Source organism: Vulpes lagopus, chromosome 1 (assembly GCF_018345385.1).
Source record: "Vulpes lagopus strain Blue_001 chromosome 1, ASM1834538v1, whole genome shotgun sequence".
In the NCBI taxonomy this organism is placed as follows: domain Eukaryota; kingdom Metazoa; phylum Chordata; class Mammalia; order Carnivora; family Canidae; genus Vulpes; species Vulpes lagopus.
Genome location: NC_054824.1, coordinates 169654826 through 169676859, shown reverse-complemented (window position 1 = coordinate 169676859; position 22034 = coordinate 169654826). Strand labels below are relative to the sequence as shown.

Here is a 22034-nt window from a genome sequence, read left to right as displayed (position 1 = left end):
AAAAGCTAGTATTTATGAGAGATTAGAAATTAGTACCTGCTTATGAAATTTTCTGTCTAATTAGCAAACAAATGTGCTAATAGCATCATGTAAAAGCATTTATTTTATATTATGTGCATATTTAATGTCCTTTGCATTTATGGCTCTCCTCTGTATATTATCCAATGAGACTTATGATACGCAGAGGAGTTGGCTTAAGAGTTAGAAAACAATTTATTTTAAAGTACTTTATTAACTTTAAAGGTACCTGAGTTTGTAAAACTCTGAAAGTAAGAAAAAGTTATTTTTAATTATTTACTTGCTTTTTAAATCACTTTTTAAAAATTTGTTTATTTTAGAGAGAGCGAATGAGCTAGAGCAAGTGAGTAGGGACAGGGACAGAGGAAAGGGAGGAGACAATCTCCAGCAGGCTCCCCACTGAGTGAAGAGCCCAACTGGGCTCCATCTCACGACCTTGACATTGTTGACCTGAGCCAAAATCAGGAGCTGGATGCTTAACTGACAGAGCCACCCAGGCACCGGCTAAATCATTTGAACATTTTATTTTTATTACTTACCCTGAATTAAGTTTTTTTTCCTAAATTGAAACAAATCCTTTTCTATACTTACTGAATACCTGGAATATACCAAGCACTGTGCTAAAAATACCAGTAATGAAAAGATAAATAAGACGCTGCTCCTTCTATTGAGGTACTTATCATCTGACTGAGGTCACTTTTGTTTAGAGGCTTTCCGTCTCTGAGATACAGGTGTTCATAGACACTCATAGTAACTGTGCATTAACATTAGTACACTTAGGGCCACAATGATTGACCCTTTTATGGAGTTTATGAATCTACCCATTTGGAGTTAGAGAAGTCTTCCTATCAGATTATAGGTCAACAAAAACTAGATATATTACTTATTTCTTATTGTAGGTATCCCTAACATATATAACTTTGATTTTTCAAAAATTCTTGAAGTAAAGAAGGAAGTAATTAGATGCATCTGGTTTTGGTTGGTTTAATTTTTATGAGAGTCCAGAAATTGTTTTATAAGGTAAATTTTTAGGAACGAAGAATAAAATGAGAGGTCAATAGTTTATGTTAACTTTAGGTGTGTGTTTGGTTTTTTTGTGCTGTTTTTACATTTTAAGTGTTAAACATAGATTAAGAAGAATTTAAATGTTTCCTGTTCTGTATAAACACGAGTGGTTTTTGTTTTAGCTTGTTCATCTGTTAGCAAAAGCTTTTTACACACGTTTTTCCATTAATGTATTCTCTTGTAACAACAAGTTCACATCTGTCCTGCCATATACATTGAGGAATCAAATGTGGGGTTATCATTACGTGCAGAACAGTTCACCTGAGAGATGGGGTCTGGCCCGCAGCTCTGGCACCAGCACTGTGAGGGCATGAGAAGAGAAAGGGTGGTCGGCCAGCACTGCTCCACATCTTGCTGTGGCCCCAGCAATGTCCAGCTTCCTCCGGCCATACTAGCTACCTACTTTCTTCTATCCCAGCTTTGATAAAAGCCATGGATGTCATACCTTCCCTTGAGCCACCTAAAAGGTGGGAACATCACAGGCTGCTGCTTCTTATAGCTTGGGGAGCCCCATAGTGAGGCTAGGGTTAAAGTCTACTCCCACTAAGACCAGATTCATGGAGTTCCTGGCTGACCTTTCTTACTTGGGTTCAAACGAGCCACAAATCACAATATCTTCACAATGATTTATCCTTTCAAACTATCCCTGAGTATTTATTTGTAGTTTAAACTCGTGTTTATTCTGCAGCTTTAAAAGGAGATTATATGGCGCAATTAGGTTTTGCAATTGGAAGGCATTTGAAGTGATCCTACTAGTTAGATTATCTATTCTTTCAGTTACTGTTGTTTCTCTGAAGAGCTGGCCAGAGAGATTGGTATCTCGTCCATTCCTGAAGGTCTAAAGGAAAGGGGCTTTTGTAACTTCAGTGCTGCTTATGCTTCCTGAGTCTAAATGATGTTCTGTGATTTCAGCTTTTTAAAAATCTTTTGTTATTTTCTTAAAAATCTTGAGATTACCAAAGAGTTGACTAATCATCCAAGCAGGGCCACTGTGTATAGTTAGGCGAGTGTCACACTGCACCAACTTTGCATTTGTATTTCGTGGCCCTGCTTGCAAGATGCTGTTTTCCAAACTCATCTTTCAAACTTTCATCTTTATTGATTTTAACTTTGACCTCTCATCTTTCCACATTCCTTGGAAAATTTAGATGCCAACTCTGAGCATTTTGCTGAAATAAGAACTGATCAATTTTTGAATAGGACTTAGTGGTTCTTGTATATTAATATACTCTCATGACATGTGAGAATTTTAATAATGACAGAATCATATTTACACAGGTATATACTTATCTTTTTATTTATTAAGGCCTAGGTATGAGATTTAAGTTGAATGGGCATAATTAATAGAAAACATTTTGAATGGAATATTAGCCATTAGAAATGACAAATACCCACCATTTGCTTCAACGTGAATGGAACTGGAGGGTATTATGCTGAGTGAAATAAGTCAATCGGAGAAGGACAAACATTATATGTTCTCATTCATTTGGGGAATATAAATAATAGTGAAAGCGAATAGAAAGGAAGGGAGAAGAAATGGGTAGGAAATCTCAGAAAGGGAGACAGAACATAAAGACTCCTAACTCTGGGAAACGAACTAGGGGTGATGGAAGGGGAGGAGGGCGGGGGGTGGGGGTGAATGGGTGACGGGCACTGAGGGGGGCACTTGACGGGATGAGCACTGGGTGTTATTCTGTATGTTGGCAAATTAAACACAATAAAAAAATAAATTTATTATTAAAAAAAAAGAAAACATTTTGAAGATCTCGGTATGAAAGAAATTACGTGGCTCTGTCAGGAGGTGGGAGGGGGCAGCAAGACTCCATACTCAGTCTTGTATTTAGTTTAAAATACAAAATGAATTTAATTTGCCATTCCTAATATTACTCAGCCATTAGAAACGACAAATACCCACCATTTGCTTCGACGTGGATGGAACTGGAGGGTATTATGCTGAGTGAAATAAGTCAATCGGAGAAGGACAAACATTATATGGTCTCATTCATTTGGGGAATATAAAAAATAGTGAAAGGGAATAAAGGGGAAAGGAGAAAAAATGAGTGGGAAATATCAGAAAGGGAGACAGAACATGAGAGACTCCTAACTCTAGGAAACGAACTAGGGAGAGTGGAAGGGGAGGTGGGCGGGGGGTGGGGGTGACTGGGTGACAGGGGAGCACTTGATGGGATGAGCACTGGGTGTTATTCTATATGTTGGCAAATTGAACACCAATAAAAAATAAATTTATATAAAAAAATAATAATTTGCCATTCCTCAACATCTGTTTTGAACCTGGTTTTTTCCCAGTTTAAAAAAATGTCCAGCTCTCAGGGCTGATAGTGCTTTTAATAACATTGTGTTTTTATGATTAAATCTGGCATGTGCCAGAACATCAACAGCTTTCCTTCCTCAGACATTTCTTGGGTGTCTCCTCTTTGCCAATCACATTGAGGATATAGTGACAAGTAAAAAAGAGAAGCTTGTAGTCCAGTGGAGCAGACAGACGCAAGATGGGAGATAGTGTGATAAATGTTAAAGAGTGGAGGGAGACTGGCACAATAAAGACCGAACAGTTCTGCCCATGGGCTTGGGGAAAGCTTATCAGAGAGTTCTGTGTTGGGAAGGAATAAAGTTGTGCCTCGGATTTCATGTGATATATGCACCGCCCCCCCACCTTCAGGTAACTTATAGATTTTCTAATGCAATGCCTTTGCAGATGTAGACCAGAATTTGATGGACCGCCTCCAGAGAGTGAATAGCACGTTATCCAGCCAAATTAGCCGTTTACAGAATATCCGTAATACCATTGAAGAGACTGGAAACTTGGCCGAGCAAGCACGTGCCAGGGTAGAAAGCACAGAGCAGTTGATTGAAATCGCATCCCGAGAACTGGAGAAAGCAAAGATTGCTGTTGCCAATGTGGTGAGTGATTGGGAAGGTCTGAGACTGGGGTGCAGGAGTCCCCTGGTAATTTGTACCAAGTCTTGCCATTCCATTACTGTTCATGGAATGCTTCAGCTAAATTGACTCTTTGTGTCTTTTTGTCTCTAAACATGGAGCAAGAAAGCCACTTGCTCATAGTTGTCATTAAATAGTGATTGCAGAGTGGATAAAAACCAGTGGACATCTGGGTCCTTTCTCTACCTTTGTTTCTTCTATGGCATTAGTCACTTTAAACTTCTTTTATCCTCTGATGAAAATAGAAATAATAATCTGTAACCAGGGATGCTAATATTAGTGAAAGATCTTTGAACTAATGAGACATTCTTTTTGCTAAATAACACTAATACAAATCTGGTTTGGGCACTTGATTTATTAAATTTAAATAATTCAGTCCTTTGAGATTAGTGCTTTGTTTATTTCCTCTTCAGTCAGTCACTCAGCCAGAGTCTACAGGGGACCCAAACAACATGACTCTTTTGGCAGAAGAAGCACGAAAGCTTGCTGAACGGTAACCTCCAGATCCCTGTGTCTTAATGGTTAAGCTATAACTTTCCTTATGGTGTGTACATGTTGCTCCCTCCTTTACCCATGCACACTTTGCACATAACCCGCCTCTGCAGAGGTGGCTCTCTTTTCTGAAATGTTATCGGCTGTGTGTTCTCCTTTCTTGCCTCTCCTTTGAAATTACAATATTTACTTTGAATATTTGAACATGATGCTTTGGAGGGAAGTTATATTTGCACATCTCAAAACCATAACATTTTTAGATTTTTAATTTCAAAACTTTAAAGTTGATAACTAAGAAGCTCAGTTGAATTTAGTTGTTTAATGTTTAAAATTTTTAACACATGTTTAACTCTTAGATTTTAATAGAAAAAAATTTCAAATGGTACATTTGAAATTTCAAATAGTACATTGAAAATCAGCCCAAGAATACAGACTGTGTCATTCCTTCTTTTTATTTTTTAAAAGATTTTACTTATTATTCATGAGAGACAACAGAGAGAGAGACAGAGACACAGGCAGAGGAAGAAGCAGGCTCCCTATAGGGAGCCTGATACGGGACTTGATCCAAGGACCCCAGGATCTTGGATCATGCCCTGAGCCAAAAGCAGATGCTCAACCACTGAGCTACCCAGGCACATCATTCCTCATTTTTAAAAGATTTTTTAAATTATTAAGTATAAGGTAGTTTCTTAGGAAAAACTTTAAGTTGTAGGAGAACATTAAATTGAAAAAATGTGTTAAAGTAGTTGCTAGAATGTAAACTTAATGAGGGCTGGTGTTTTTGTGTGTTTTATTCACTGCTGAAGTTCCAATACCTAAAACCATGTTTGGGATATAGTAAGTACTCAATAAATGTTTGTTGAATGAATTGCAGAACAGGGATCCCTGGGTTGCGCAGCAGTTTGGCGCCTGCCTTTGGCCCAGGGCGCGATCCTGGAGACCCGGGATCGAATCCCACGTCGGGCTCCCAATGCATGGAACGTGCTTCTCCCTCTGCCTGTGTCTCTGCCTCTCTCTCTCTCTCTCTCTCTCTCTCTGTGTGTGTGACTATCATAAATAAAAAATAAATAAAAAAATTTAAAGAATTGCAGAACAGTTAGTAGACCTCATGGGCATGGGGTTCTTAAGTAAGCCCCACGTTAGAATTTGAGCCTCATTATTCAGAGCAATTACTTTTGACTTTTTGCTTTAACATATACTCTCTATTCTTTGTAAATGTAAATGAGCTGTGTCATTTAGTTCATAGAACACTCATGGTTTTAGATTTTCTGATTAAAAAGATTAAAAGAAGCTGACAACATACAGAAATATAATAATAAATAAATTATTATCCACATAGGGTGCCTGGGTTGCTCAGGGGTTGAGCGTCTGCTTTCAGCTCTGGCTGTGATCCTGGGGTCCTGGAATCGAGTCCCACGTCGGGCTCCCTGCATGGAGTTTGCTTCTACCTCTGCCTCTCTTTCTCTCTCTCTCTCTCCAATAAATAAATAAAATCTGCAGGGAGCCTGCTTCTCCCTCTGCATATGTCTCTGCCTCTGTCTCTCATGAGTAAATAAAAAATCTTTTAAAAAATTATTGTGCATATGAATATATAAAGTAATTCTAGTATCTTTCATATATGATTTTTGAAAGAACATTTATTATACTGAAAAGGAATGGCCTCATCCTTCAGTGTGAAATTGTAATATGAAATTTTAGAGCTGAAAAAAAACCTTAGCAGTTCCTTAGCTGAAATTTGCATTATTTGGCTGGATTCCCTGTTGACCTGTTGCTTTCTATTTGGTGTTGGGTTGCTTTTCCTGGCCAGTAATTAGGTTGCATGTGAGAAATCTGAATAGTTGGAAGCTGTTTCAAGATTATGTAGTAACAGAACCAGAATAAGGATTAAACATTAGGTCCTGGGTTTGTGTTTATGTCTAATAAATGAGTTCTTGCCAGCATAGATGGTTTTATAGATAAATTATTCTTAAATGACTTTATTTAGAAGTAATTTTTTAAAGAAATATAAACATTTGCCCCTATAAACTTAAGTGGAAAATGTCATTTGGAAAATACCATTTTCTCAGATTGTAGAATGCTATTTAAACTTAGCTCCACTGAAATGGTTGCAAAATTCCAAATTTGTAAGATTTTTCAATATTTACAGAGCTCTGTCCTCATGAGTATATGTATATATAATAAGATAAGCATTACCTAAGTTCTGCTTCTTTCCATATTAAATAGTCCCGTTTCATGGTTTATTTTTTCTTTTATGTTATACAGCCATAAACAAGAAGCTGATGATATTGTAAGAGTGGCAAAGACAGCTAATGATACATCAACTGAGGCATATAATCTGCTTCTGAAAACACTGGCAGGAGAAAATCAAACAGCACTTGAGATTGAAGAGCTTAATAGAAAGTGAGTATCATTTAAAAGTGGTTTATGGCCCTTGGTTGTTCTTGTAAATAGCACCAGTTCAATGAAAAGTTAAATGCTGATGGATTCAGGGCATGCATTGGTGCAGTAAGATTTCTTTTGTTAATCATGCTTTTGAAATGGAGCAGTAATTAGAGCAGGGGATGTAGAGCCACAGAGATTTTATTGGGTCCAATTCCTGTAACTACAGAGAAAGGTAATCAACTAGCTATGATACTTAAAATTCTGCATAAATGAAAAAAGAAGAGACAAAGTATCAGAGTTAGTAGAAAAAATGTACTTGAGCTACAAATATTTTAAAAGGTGTCCAAAATAAGAAATATCCGATAAACCATATAGTATAAATAGAAGTGATGAGATGAAATCTAAGCTATGTTGGCCATTAAATAATAGCATTTTCTCTGAAGTTTTGGAAATTCTGTTGCAGTGATTGGAACTAGAATGAATGTGGTTAACACTAAGATGCCAAAAGCAACAAAGTTTCATTAAATTGTTTATTCCTTAGGTATGAACAAGCAAAGAACATCTCACAGGATCTGGAGAAGCAAGCTGCTCGAGTACATGAGGAGGCCAAGAAGGCTGGAGATAAAGCCGTGGAGATCTATGCCAGCGTTGCCCAACTGACACCTGTGGACTCAGAAGCACTAGAGGTATGGGGTGGGCACCAAGTATTGGTTGTCACTGCCATCACCCATCCATAGTACTCACTCTCGCCCCCCAAACACACACACACACACACACACACACACACACACACACACACTCTGCTCGAAGTCTGGGTAAAAGCTGTTCTGACTGCCCTATAACTATCACTAGTACCTACCTCCTTTGTCCTCCAACTGACTCAGTGGTAATGTCGAGTTCCGCTTCCAATATGTTAACTGAGGCCAAGAATCCTGTGATTATAAAGATTAAACAGCAGCAAAGACTACTTTAATGATATGAATGATCACTCCTAAATCTTTAATATAAATCTAAATTATTATATATTTGCATTTATTAGAGCAGAGTACACCTAGACTGCTAGGTCCAGACACTATCTGATTGAGAACAAGAGAAATAAAAGAAAATGGCTTAGGGGACTCGTGGGTGGCTCAGTAGGTTAAGCATCTGCCTTCAGCTCAGGTCACGATCCTGGGGTCCTAGGATCAATCCCACATCAAGCTCCCTGCTCAACGGGGAGTCTGCTTCTCCCTCTGCCTGCCACTACCCCTGCTTGTGCATGTGCGTTCTCTCTCTCTCTCTCTCTCTCTGTCAAATAGATAAAATATTTTTTAAAATTATTTAAATGAAAGAACTATGTCAGGATGCTGTCAGGCAGGTAAAATATTTGAGAATTGGTAGGCTTTCATTATATCTGTACTCTAATCATGAATCCTCATTCCAGGCTCTGTGTAAATGCTATATTTTTTACATTAAACTTGAAATGTATTAAGTTTCACTTCTTACATCAGAGGTGCTCATTTTATTTTATCATAAAGGTATAGTACATCTCTTCAGACATGTACATATTGTATGATCTCACATATTTGAAATTTGAGAATAGGCAAAACTAATCAATGATAAAAACCAGACCAGTGGCAGCTGCATTGTTGAAAAGGTAGATGTGGAAATTAATTGGAAAGAGATACAGGGAATTTCCAGCTGTGGAAATATTCTGTATCTTGATTGAGGGTGTTGGTTACATGGGTAAATATATTTGTCAAAACTCATTGTAGTAAGTGCTGTGCATTTCACTATGTGTAAAGTATACTTCAATTTTTTTTTTAAAAGTCCATAAAATATTTTTTTAAGATTTATTTATTCATGAGAGACACAGAGAGAGGCAGAGGGAGAAGCAGGCTCCCTGCAGAAAGCTTGATGCAGAACTCAATCCTAGGACCCCGGGATCATGATCTGAGCCAAAGGCAGACACTCAACCACTCAGCCACCCAGGTGCCCAAGTCCATAAAATCTTGACCTGTGCCATTCTTTTAAAAATATCTGAGTGGTAAGTGTTACAGAGTTACTAAGCCTACCTTCTCATCAGTTTCATTGTTTTGTCTAAAATGTCACAATCTTACTTGCTTTTCACAGAATGAGGCCAATAAAATAAAGAAGGAAGCTGAGGATCTGGACCGTCTGATTGACCAGAAATTGAAAGATTATGAGGACCTCAGAGAAGACATGAGAGGGAAGGAACTTGAAGTCAAGAAGCTTCTGGAGAAGGGAAAGACCGAACAACAAGTTGGTTTAGTTTACAAATTGCTTCATTTCTTGAGGCAGAATTTAAAATCGTGCAAGTGTGAGCTGTGTCTATGACACTACAAGTGCAGGGTCCCTGAGGTGTTCAAAGGAAGGCCTTCTGTGAGATACCCAGGCCTATGCTCTGTGTTGGCAGGTGTTGGGGTGGCAGCTGGGAGTGGGTGCCTGGCCTTTTAGGAGAGAGAAGAAGAAGAAAAAAAAGGAGATAGAAGAGATTCATCTTGCAGGGTTTTCCCTCTGATCTGCTGTGTGTTTGCAGACTGCTGACCAGCTCCTGGCCCGAGCAGATGCTGCCAAGGCTCTTGCGGAAGAAGCTGCTAAAAAGGGACGAAATACCTTACAGGAAGCCAATGACATTCTCAACAACCTGAAAGGTATGAAAGGCTCACATAACAGCATAAATTTCTACACATGCTTCATGAAGGCAACTTCCTTTTTTTTTTAACCATGAGATTCTTAGAACATATACAGTATGAAAGATAAGAGTATAATAAATCCCATAAATCTATCATTCCAATTCAACAGTTAAGATTTTTCTTATACTTGCTTCATCCTCCAACATCCACCCTACTTTTTTTATGGTAAGGTATTTCAAAGAAAAATCCCAGAGGTTGTATCATTTTACCCCTTCATACCTCAGGATTAAAACAAAACCAAAAAAACAAAACAAAACAAAAAAGAAATTTTCTGACATTAGAATAACTTATGTCATCAAGCTATGCCTACTTAGCTGGCTCATGTTGGTAAATCGAGATTATTCTTCATTTTCTCTACCAGTTGCATTTCAATCTTTATGCCTTCTTTCCTCACCCAAGATAAAAAAAAGAAATGTGCTTAATTCACTACATATTCCTGGACTTGCCTCTGATAAAATAGCCCATAGGTTCTATAAATATGGAAGTTTTACCAGATAATGGTTAGATATATCAGCTCTGCTGTCAGTAGGATTGGGTTAGAATCCCTGATCTACCTCTTACTTCTGTGAACCGTTGGGGAAAATTATCTCCCTCTTTAATCTTCAGTTCTCATCTATAAAAATGATACAGTGACTACATCACAGGCACATAAAAAGCTCTTAATTTAGTAGCTAACACACAGTAAACACTAGATAAACTGCAGCTTTTAATATTGGTTGCCGTGACAATAATGGATTACTCAGTGCTTTGCATGAAAGTGAACTTTCCAGAAACATGCCCACTCATAAGAGTCTAAAGCTGTGCACTTCGTTTTTCTAAGGCCATCCATGCTGTTTATCATTTTTCTCTCATTTTTCATAAAACAAAATCCAGTTGCAGCTCCCTAAATGGCTCCCTTTTGGCTTGTTGAGAGTCTAGTTCAAGTGCATTCCTCGAATTTGCTTTATTTTAGATTTCGATAGGCGAGTGAATGACAACAAGACTGCTGCAGAGGAGGCTTTACGGAGGATTCCTGCCATCAACCAGACCATCATTGAAGCCAATGAAAAGACAAGGGAGGCGCAGCTGGCGCTGGGCAATGCAGCTGCAGACGCTACTGAAGCCAAGAGCAAAGCCCATGAGGCAGAGAGGATCGCCAGCGCTGTCCAGAAGGTGCGTGCTTCCTTCTTCTCCCATTTTTGCTCCTGTATTTCTCTAGTTGTTTTCCAAGATCCTTAAAAGATCCTTTCCAAGATCCTTTCCAAGATCTAGTTTCTTTCCAGATCCTTAAAATCTCTCATAAATTTCCTCCTCGACTCTAGTAAAATTATCTTAAACCATCCTTGTTCACTTCTGACTAGGTATTAGAGTACTAGATAAGTACATTGACCAAAGAGGCAGAATCATTGAAAGGCCCTTCAACATTTCTACTGTTGTCTCAGTGGCTGGGTCTCTGTTGTGAGGAGATGGAATGCTATGGGCCCATGAGCACCTTCCACAAAAAAAATCAAACTCTTCTCAAATAAACATGGACTTTGACATGGACAGCTGCCATTTTTTCAGTCAAGTCAGTATAACTATCAGGCGCCTCTTGTGAGCATATTTTGTATCTGATCCCAACCTGATTTAGAGTGGAAAGAATCCGCTGCTAGGATTCTTTCTAATCATCTTTTTTTTTTTTTAAGATTTTATTTGTTTATTTGAGAGACAGAGCATGAGCTGGGGAGAGGGGCAAAGGGAGAGGGGTAAGGAGACTCCCCTCTGAGCGTAGAGCCAGAAGTGGAGCTTGATCCCAGGACCCTGAGATCATGACCTGAGCCAAAGTCAGACACTTAACCAACTGAGCCACCCAGGCGCCCTCTTTCTATTCATCTTAAAGAATAATTTAAGTTGGTTTTTTCCTATTTAAAGGTCAGTCTGTTTTATTTAAACGATTAGAATGGATGCTAAAATTACATGTTCAAGAATCACATTCCTTTTTTTTTAAAGATTTTATTTATTTATTCATGAGAAACAGAGAGAGAGAGAGAGAGGCAGAGACACAGGCAGAGGGAGAAGAAGCAGGCTCTACGCAGGGAGCCCGCCATGGGACTCAGTGCCGGATCTCCAGGATCACGCCCTGGACTGAAGGCTGCACTAAACCGCTGAGCCACCCAGGCTGCCCAATCAAATACATTCTTAAGTTAATTTAGAACAGTTGATTTGGGGATTAATTATATTTTATAAAATACTCCTATATCAGGATTGTGGTCTTTTTCTACATTGTGATGAACTGCCAAGTAGAACAAGGCATCTACATTTGAATTAAAAATGTATTCAACTTGAAAGTACCTAATCAATATGATGTGTTGGAAAATGTACACCATTTAAATGTTTTATCATTTGCCAGCCATGTGACCTCAACTGAAAATGGCAATGATTGAACAGGAAGTATTAAGGATAAATAAGAGTATACAAATAGAAGTATTTATTATGTTAGGCAGTAGTGCTAACTTTTCTTTCCTTACTGTTATTTGGAACCCAACTAAATGATACCATAAGTCAACGTACAATGTAATTTACTGCCCTGTTCTTTATGGATTGTATTTTCGAGCCATTCTACAGATTATAAGAGGTATGGACGCATACTTTAGAAAGATGAAAGCTTTTTCTCATCAGCAGTTCTTTATCATGTGCCTAGAATGCTACCAGCACCAAGGCAGAAGCAGAAAGGACTTTTGCAGAAGTTACAGACCTGGATAATGAGGTGAACAATATGTTGAAACAACTGCAGGAAGCAGAAAAGGAGCTGAAGAAAAAACAAGATGATGCTGACCAGGATATGATGATGGCAGGGATGGTAAGCCACTTGTATCTATTTGCTTGTGGGCAGAGAGTGAAGGGTGTTTAATGATGAAGATCCCCATCTTGTTAAGAAGAGTGTCTTATTGACTTCTGTTTTTCATTGTGTTTTCTGGCCAAGAATTGGGTTAGTAACTTACATAGAAGACAAAGAATTTGGAGCTCCTGCTGGGTTGTTGCACAATTGTTCTGTCCAAGGCTTCTCCCCATTAAAAGCAAAACATTCTTTTATACATTTGAAGTTTTAGGACATTGAAAAGTATGTCCTTATATTTTTGGATGAGTGATTCATAGCTAGTATAAAACCAAAAAGGAATAAAAAGGAATACAATAAAAAATTTCCTCCTGCTATTGTTACCGCAGCAGCCTACTTTCTAGAGGCAAAGAGCAGTTTCTTGTGTTTCATTTTTGAAGATGACAAAAACATACCAAATTTACATTCAGTTTAATTTTTTTTTTACCCTTTGTGATGATGTGTATCTACAATATTGTTGGTAATATAATTGACTTAGGAATGCATGGCCTGGTAAAGAACAAGGGTACACTTTTCTGTTTTATGCTATATTTTGCTTTCAAAAGACTTTAATGGAGTCACAGTGGAAACATAACTGTTCAGTTCAATCTGATTACAATCACAGTAATGAACTTGTTTAATTCTGTATTTTCAGTACAAGCAAGGGACCATTTTTCCACTCTTGCTGAAAAACAGATCTTTTACTATGGCTCATTTTTACCTTGGGACAGAAAGGAGAAATACTAACTCTGTTTATCTAGGTAAAGAAGACTCTAGAGAAGTGATAACAGGAAGTATCCCTGTGCAAACACTCTATTTTAGTATGCATTTTGGGTTTTGTTTTGGACTGTCTCAATTTTATAGCAAGGTATGGCTCAAGTGGAAATTCCCATATAGTAAAAAATACGCATTTCTTGTATATGCTGAGGGTCTCTGCATTTCATTTTTAATATGGTTGTAGAAACATTAGATTTAGAGCCTATTGGAAGAAGGAAAAGGATATATTCCTTATGAGCTTCAAAAAAGGGGTATGGACTCCAAAGAGGGGAAGAAGATCCATCTTTTGTTCTTTTGGATAAATAACTTCTAACGAACACAAAGCACCCAAACATACTCTATTCCATTTATATTTAGGCCAATCCTAAAAGACACAGCATCGAGCCAGTGTTGTTTGAATCTGTAACATACCTTTTTTCACCAGAAGAGTAAAGGCTTTTGATTGCCCTGGAAGAAGAGGCTGGAGACCACAGGTTACTGCAGGAGCATTGCTCTTGCAGACCATCATGGTCATTTACCCCTCTCCTAGGATGCTCACAGAAAAGCCTGTCAAGGCTCAGTAAGAAAGGCTGTGATTTCAACAGAGATTAATCATTCATTTGTGAAGGTTTTTTCCTCATGCTTGTTCTTTTTCAAAGTCTTACGTTGTTTCTATCCAAAAATGTTGCAGTATCTTGAGCCAAAAACTAGGAAAAACAATTATGTGGTAGGGAGCTCAAAGCTGCTCATTTATATCCTGACTGGATTTATTTGTGAGAGCATCTGTTTTCTGATATTCAGATACTTCCTCTTCCATTGTCATTTCCCGTGACTCATGCACAGGGTATTTGTTCAGGTTTCATGGAATTTTCCTGAATACACTTACCTTTGGTTGATTTATAAAATGTAAACTGTACCACCCCAATCTGTGCGTGTGGATGTGTATGCACGGACATGCGTGTGTGTGTGCGTGCACGCAGCTGCAGGGGTAGAGGGTGTTACAGAACGTGTCACTTGATTATAAAACTTGTCTTGAAAATAGGGCATGTCTAATAATCAGGTCCCTAAGAGTGTCCTGAAGGACCTATTTTGGTTCTAAAATGTAGTTTTTTATACTTGTCCTTAAAAATAACTTATTTCTGCTTAATGGATTTTGTTATGAATCCATCTCCATGTATTCTTGAGTGAGAAAGTGAGAAAAGGAGATAATATTGGTCTTTTTGAAATACAAATACAGTCAATATCGTCATGCGGACAGCCTACTCATGACTGTTCTATGAATTAAAAATAGCAACATTTCACCATGAAGATACAAAGACCAGAGAGAGAGAGAGAGAGAGAGAGATTGATTGATTGTAGTTTCACTAGTTAGGAAAGAGGAAGCTGAAAATTGGACTTTCTGGCTGATTGGGGTAAAACTATTTTAAGAACCTGAAAACATGCCTCCAGGACTTTCGGTATCATCTGTCCTTTCCCGGTACAGGCTTCCCAGGCTGCTCAGGAAGCTGAGATCAATGCCAGAAAGGCCAAGAACTCCGTTACCAGCCTCCTCAACCTGATTAATGACCTCCTGGAGCAGCTGGGTAAGTAGCTGTAGAGTCCTGTTAGGCAGCCTCTGAATTCTCTGTACTGCTCTTGGGGTCTGAGATACTTGACACAGAAGTAGATATTTTAGCAGGAGTATTGTGTGAACTGGATCAGGACTTCAGGTTGTATCAATCCAACAAGTACTTACGAGGCCCTTGCACGGTATATGATCTAAGTCCTGGAATGTGACCATGGTCCAAAGACTTAGAAAATTAGGAAGATAGGCTGCCAACTAGGGTGGCTCATTTATGGTCGATGTTTATGATACATTGAACAGCGATTCTTCTTAGATCATTGTGCTGGCAGTGTGTCTTTAAAGGATTTAAAGTGAAGGATTTCAGTGGTAGAGTAAAGGAACACTTTAACCTGGTGATGACTTCACTGCCTGGAGTTCTTTTCATTTGCTAATCAAAAGGATAATTGGATGAGGTGACAGGTTTTTGGAAAAGAATAAGCTTGATTTTTCAAGGATTATAGAAACATGTTGAATTGCTCTTTTAATTCAGTTTGAGGGGGAGCAGGCTTCATTATAGGACAGATGTACTTTTGTCACCGCCTCCATTATAAAGTGGTAATACTCCAGCTAGTATAGCTCTGTAGCAATGCATTCTACTTTAATTTAGCCTTGAAGGTTTGGTCAGTGTTTTTGTTTTGGTTTTGGTTTGGTTTTTGGTTTCTTTGGAGGGTGGGGGAGTCTATATTTTTTATCCGTCTAGAATATCAAGAATAATAAATTTAAAATGAAAGGATCTAGAAGAGGTAACTTTTCATGACAGAAAGAACAGGATTTTAAAGTTAGAGTTGCATCAGAATCTTTGTTTCCTTGCCTTGTAATCGTGCAAACTTGGGCAAATTGTTTAACATCTGAGAATCACTGGCAGGCATGTGGTCTTGTGAGAATATAATCAAGTACAGTGTGCATAAAGTGTTGATCACTGTGTGGCAGTCTGCTTTCATTAATTATGGAAGCAATTCTTTCCAGAAGAACTCCTTTTCTTGCTAATTTTAAAGTGAAGCTTTCGCTGGAATTATTTCAGCATTTCATCCCTGGCTATTTTCCATAGGAGGACTCCAAATAATGTCTAACTCCTGAAAGAGGCACAAGACTCCCCAAACCAACCCAGCCTCCCTGGAATCCAAAGAGCTGAGGACTTAGAGTTCTAGCGTAAAGATTTTTGTGTTCGTTAAATGGCATTAAAATGACATGCAGATTACATATATAAACATAAAAATGGTATTAAACATTACGAGATGACCTTCAAAACCACAGATGAGGCTTAAGGTCTCAAACACGGCAGCTGTGTCTTTAGAAAACATTTCACAAAAACTGTTTTCCCAGAGAAGACATCCAGCCCGGTATCTGTTAAATGCACTGACCTGTCCTTGCCAATTAGGTCAGCATTTGTACTTGGTCTGCGTTGTTCGTGCCCTCGTACAACCCGACCAATCTACAAGCCGGTTTGCGGGCCACCATTGCGTGGTGGCAGTTGCTGGGCTTCATCTATATGGAAGGCTAGTGGAGTACTGGTGGGGTGACGTGATCATTCTCACTGAGTACATTTGTTTCCTCCTGTGTCCTCTCTGACTCTACAGGGCAACTGGACACAGTGGACCTGAACAAGCTAAATGAGATCGAAGGCACCCTGAACAAAGCCAAAGATGAAATGAAAGTCAGTGATCTAGACAGGAAAGTGTCTGATCTGGAGAATGAAGCCAGGAAGCAGGAGGCTGCCATCATGGACTATAATCGAGATATCGAGGAGATCATGAAGGACATTCGCAACCTGGAAGACATCAAGAAGACCCTACCGACTGGCTGCTTCAATACCCCGTCCATTGAGAAGCCCTAGTGTCATCTTTTAGGGCCGGAAGGCAGCACCCCCCAACCAGCGAGCCGTTATGAGGCCACAGAGTGCCTTAACACAAAGATTACATTTTTCAGACCCCCACTTCTCTGCTGCTCTCCACCACTATCCTTTTGAACCAGGAAAATTCACAAAGCTTAAAGAGAAGCAAGTCAGACATCATGAATCGGGAACAAAGGGTTTTATCTGATAGTCTCTCTTCCACGGAAGGCACTCCCTTACCCACACTTTCCCTCCTGAGTTACGTGAGGACGCGGTATCCTACGTTATTGTACAGTGGTGTAAACACTTCGTGGGAACCATTGTGTGCCAGGGCTGAGCAAGGAGCCCTCCTTTTTCTCACTGATACCAACAGAACCTCCTCGGTCTCAGTACTCTTGTTTCTATGAAGGAAAAGTTTGGCTACTATTAGTAGCATCATGATGGCCAGTATATCCAGTCTATCGATAAAGAAAGTACACCTACATCATCTACTACCCCTCCTCCTCTTAAGCAAAAGGAAATAAACATCCTGTGCCAAAGGTATTGGTCATTTAGAATGTCAAGAGCCATCGTCAGTTGTTTTAGCTGTTTTGAGTATAGGACACTGAGCCATCCACGGGTAAGGATGCAATTATTCATGACAGTCTCCCGGAGAATGAGGCTGCAGAAGTAGCTGAACATCTTCTCACATGTTAAATAATTGACTAGGAAGAGAACCTCTTTTCAGATCTTTGGGCAGCTGATAAATCTGGATGGGCAGCTTGCACTCACCAATAGACATCTTCTGATATTCCTGTAAATGGAATTTATACAGAAGAAATAAGGATATGATAACCACTAAAGTTTTTTTTTTTCCAAAATCAAACTAATTCTTAGAGCTTTTTTAATATGTTAGTCTTGAAACTAGTGCTGTTATCTGGTAGAGAGCAGTTGGTCCCTAAGATCTTGACAAACAAAACACAAACCGCCTTGTCCTAGTCTTTCCTAGCAAAGGGATAAAACTTAGATGCAACTAGTATTGTCAGGATCCCATGTACCCATGTTTCCTCCACTGGGGAGAGATGAAACCTTTGACCCTTATCTTCAATTATCTTCTGATGTTCCCATCTTGTAGGATCCCTCTAAAACACAGTCTGCCAAATCCTGGTGGCAAATACTTGCACTCAGTATTTCACACAGCTGCCAACACCATGGAGTTCCTGCACTTTGTGATTTAAACCCACTCTAAACCTTCCCCCTCGGTGCAGAGGGAAGACTCGTAGGTGGAGTTGCCTAGCTGGCTTCTCAACTTTTGATCCTCAGCTCTGTGGTTTTCTTTTAAGATCACAGTGTGAAGATCCCCTGCCACACAACCCCTTCCTCCTACCAACCCACCTTTGAGATTCATATATAGCCTTTAACACTATGCAACTTTGTACTTTGCGTAGCGGGGGGGAAAGAAACTATTATCTGACACACTGGTGCTATTAATTATTTCAAATTTATATTTTTGTGTGAATGTTTTTTTTGTTTATCATGATTATAGAGTAAGGAATTTATGTAAATATACTTGGTCCTATTTCTAGAATGGCACTGTCTGTTCACTTCTTCACTCTGTTTTTCCTCTCCACGGCACAATGTGTCTTTATACCTCCTTCCCTTCCATCTGCAGTTTTTGACATTGCATTTGCTCCCCATCACTCTGCTCTTTGCCTTGTGTTTGCAGCACATCATCCTCTAGTGCTGTCGACCCGCTTCCCTCCACACACAGCCGCTCTGCAGAGGTACCTCACCCCCTCTTGCATTGCAGCCCCGTGACCCAAAACTGCAGCCTGACATTCCTGACACCCGCTCCACAGCAGGTGTGTCAGGTTGACAGCACAGCACATTCTGGGATTAGGACATTTTGCTGAATGGTGTCTTCAACATCACTGTGGGCCTAACCAGGAAGGAGCTGGAAATGCCCTTTCGGACGGTTTGCGCTGGGGGGGTCGCTGCGTGATAAGGGAGTGCGTGATCACTAAGCCCTCAGAGGGCATTGGGGATGGCGTACAGACAGGTAGAGTGGGAGTGGTCCCGCACCTGGGCCTCCCCCTTCCGCCTCCTCGCATACCAGAGTCGACTACAAAGTCTTGACTTGGCATACCCTCGCATTCCCTCTGCTGCTTCTCTGGGCCTCTTCTACTGTTGCCAGAGGCGGGGCTCTTTCTTGCCAAGTTTTCCCATCAGTGTCTCCTAGCTGGTTCCTCCTGTTAAGTGGCCACCCCTACTAACAGAGACATTTTGTTCAAGCTTGCAGGAGAAGGACTGTGGACAGACTGCCAGGATAGTTTTCCCTCCAGCCCATGGGTCAGCCTCACACCAGGAAGTCTTAGGCCACAGTGAAATTTGGGGTTTGGTTTGGTTTTGTTGCTTTTCTCCTTCTCCATCTGTGTCATATATTTTTAAACAGAAGTTTATTTTTAAAATAAAAGTTCTTTATAAGACAATACCTTCATTACACTCCTGCAATATACATTATTTTATTGTATAGTTCTAGTTATCTGTATTTTATGTAATAAAATTGACAGGGTGGCTGCTGCAGAATGCTGGGTGTCACAGGGGCACATACAGCTGTTCCCTGGAATTTGTCCTTGTAATTCCAACTGTGGCCCTTTTATATGTGCCTTCACTTTAGCTGTTTGCCTTAATCTCTACAGTCTTGCTCTCCAGGGTGGTGAATAAAATGCAACACTTGGCATTTTTTATGTTAAAAAAAAACCAGTATTTTATTTATAATAAAATCTGAATATTTGCAACCCTTTATATTTGGTGTGGCCTGAGTGTGGTACTGGGGACCTAGGATGTTTTGAAAGGTGTAATGAAAGAAAGCTGCTCATGATATCTTCTCTGGGTGATGTATTTTCTTGAGAACAATCCAGTATGTGTGCATGTACTTAATATACGTGTGTGTGTGTATAGGTGTATGTATGTCTATATGTGTATATATATTATTATATATAAATACACACACACACACATATACATATGGGGGTTTTTTAGTTTGTTTTTTTAAAACCCATCTCAGATTGGGATACTTTGGTGTGGTCCAGAGCTAGACTGTAAATATTTTAGGCTCTGCAGGCCATGCAGTCTCTGTTACAACTACTTTGCTCTTGTAGCATGAAACCATCCCCAGACAATGTGTAAACAAAGGAGTGTGGCCGTGGTCCAATAAAATTGTTTACAAAAATAGGCACGGGTCTGAGGGCTGCCATTTGCCAGACCCCTTGGTGTATGATTAATGCCTGATTAATGACACCTGAAGACTATTTTAAAATTATGTGGGCTTTTTAGCAGCTGTATATAAAAAGTTGTCTTTCTTCCTTTAAATATGCATATAATTTAAGCTTAAGGGGGTTCCTTCAGGTGATGAGAAACACTCTGAAACATAATGGAATAAAGAGAAAAAAGTAATGTGCTGAATCAGCAGGCCAGAAATAGCTCATTCACTTCATCTGGAGGGTTGACCCAACTGGAGAAACCTGCGACCAGGTGAAGAGTTTGGGATACAGAGATGGCAGGGAGGCTTTGGTTTACTCTTTGGTGCTCTGCTCATAGCCCTGAGTCCCTGTGAATGACCTGCCACCTTCCCAGGCTTATAAATTGTAGCTATGACACCTGTGAGGAACCTGAACTCTTCTCATTTGGGCTTGCTCAGAAAGAGCTTTAGAGGGCACTAGTTACTAGCTTTCATACATACCCCGTTCTGAACCCGTGTGTAGAACCTGATTCAAATGCAAAGACATCTTTATAGGTCATCCACTATAAAGAGTGATGAGTGGGATTTTAAAAACTTGCCTCTATTCCTTTTGTTAGTTCAGGGTCAGCAGATTCTCCAGAGTTGGTATCCGCATAATCGGATTCAAAATATCCCAAAGGTTTACTCCCTAAATAAGAATTCTAGCCCCTTGATAAATCTGAATTCATCAGCCCTGCTTCATTAAGCTCAAAATGGAATGCCTGAAGAAGGCCTCTGGCACCCAGAAGGGCCACAAAGTCAAAAGGCAGACGGTACCCGCTTCGTAGTGTGAGGAAGGACCCATCCCCAGGAAAGATCACATCTCTCCAGGCCCATAGCTTATGGAACCAGAAACAAGACAATTGCACATAGGTTAATTTTTCCTGTTCTCACTAAGCAGGTTTAAATGAAGTAGGTATTAATCATTGGAGTGAAAAATAAGGAACTTCTAGTAAACAATCTATCAGAGGCTCCAGTGGTTCAGAAGTTATCAGCTAGAGTGCCTTATATTTGTACTGACTCCCCCAAGATGATTATATCTGCTCTGCACAAATGATATTCTAAATAGAAATTAATTCTATGTGGGGCACCTGGGTGGCTCAGTCCGTGAAGCATCCGCCTTCAGCTCAGGTCATCATCCCAGGGTCCTGGGTTGGAGCCCTGCGTCTGCCTCCCTGCTCAGTAGAGAGCCTGCTTCTTCCTCTGCCTCTGCCCCTCCTACTGCTTATGTTCTCTGTCTGTCTCTCAAATAAATAAATAAAATCGTTTTTAAAAAATTAGTTGTATGCTTAAGAAAAGGAAATATTTAGCAGAAGTCAAATAAAAAGCTAAGAAGTTCCTGTTGGGAATTCAAATAAGAGAAACCTCAACATTTTAAGTGTTGTTATAACATGTCATTTCTTTCATCTCCCTGCCTATGGTGTTCCGTCCCCTTTCCATTACAGGAAAGCCTGAGGTCAAGGTGTCAGCTGCTCTGTTGGAACTGACCAGTCCTTCCTTGTGTCCACCACCCGTCCCAGGCTTGTCCTGGCTTCTAGCGTGGCCCTTGGATACACATTTATGGATCACGTGTCTCTCACCCATCTTTCCCCCCAGTGTCCCTCCGGCTCCCCAAGATCTGGGTCTAGGTATTTCTGTCCACACCCTCAGGGCTAGGAGGCATACAGGAAATGGTCACTGAGTTGTCTAAATGGTCTAAGGTAAAATCAGCCTTTCTTATTGGCTTATTCTCCTATTTCTGTTACTTTTTCCCTGCCTGAGCAGAGAGGGGGGTTTATGGATCCTTGTTAATGCCCTCTGTCCCCTCCTTTCAGCATCACTGTGCTCTCTCGGTACTCCCACCAAAGGAGGGATTTGCAGGAAGACACACCAAACCTGCCTTCCGCCAAGTGGCACAGCACCCACCACACAGCTCTGCAAGCTGCAACCAGCTGGTGTGATCTGGTCTGCAAGGCCCGTTGCTCTGCCTCCCAGCCTCACACTAGCCACTCCCAACACTGTATGTTTGACCCACCGCTCCTGGTGGGTATCTCTGGCTCCTGGCCCACATGATAACATTAATTCCCTTTCTTTTTCTCTAACTCCTATGAAAGGACCCAGTAAATTTCAGCGGCTTGGTTAGTGTTTCATCCTGTTTGCTC

The 22034-nt window shown here is 40.0% G+C and overlaps 1 protein-coding gene across 1 annotated transcript in view; it reads left to right on the top strand.

The window, feature by feature from the left end:
- LAMC1 (laminin subunit gamma 1) overlaps positions 1 to 19418 on the top strand; it is a 123203-nt gene extending 103785 nt beyond the window's left edge. Inside the window, exons 19-28 of the mRNA XM_041755724.1 lie at positions 3800 to 4005; positions 4455 to 4534; positions 6796 to 6933; positions 7457 to 7601; positions 9028 to 9177; positions 9455 to 9569; positions 10564 to 10763; positions 12271 to 12429; positions 14684 to 14783; positions 16381 to 19418. Coding sequence (XP_041611658.1) covers positions 3800 to 4005; positions 4455 to 4534; positions 6796 to 6933; positions 7457 to 7601; positions 9028 to 9177; positions 9455 to 9569; positions 10564 to 10763; positions 12271 to 12429; positions 14684 to 14783; positions 16381 to 16637 — 1550 coding nt within the window. The 3' untranslated portion in view covers positions 16638 to 19418. The remainder of the gene's footprint in view (positions 1 to 3799; positions 4006 to 4454; positions 4535 to 6795; positions 6934 to 7456; positions 7602 to 9027; positions 9178 to 9454; positions 9570 to 10563; positions 10764 to 12270; positions 12430 to 14683; positions 14784 to 16380) is intronic.
- The last annotated feature ends 2616 nt before the right edge of the window (positions 19419 to 22034 follow it).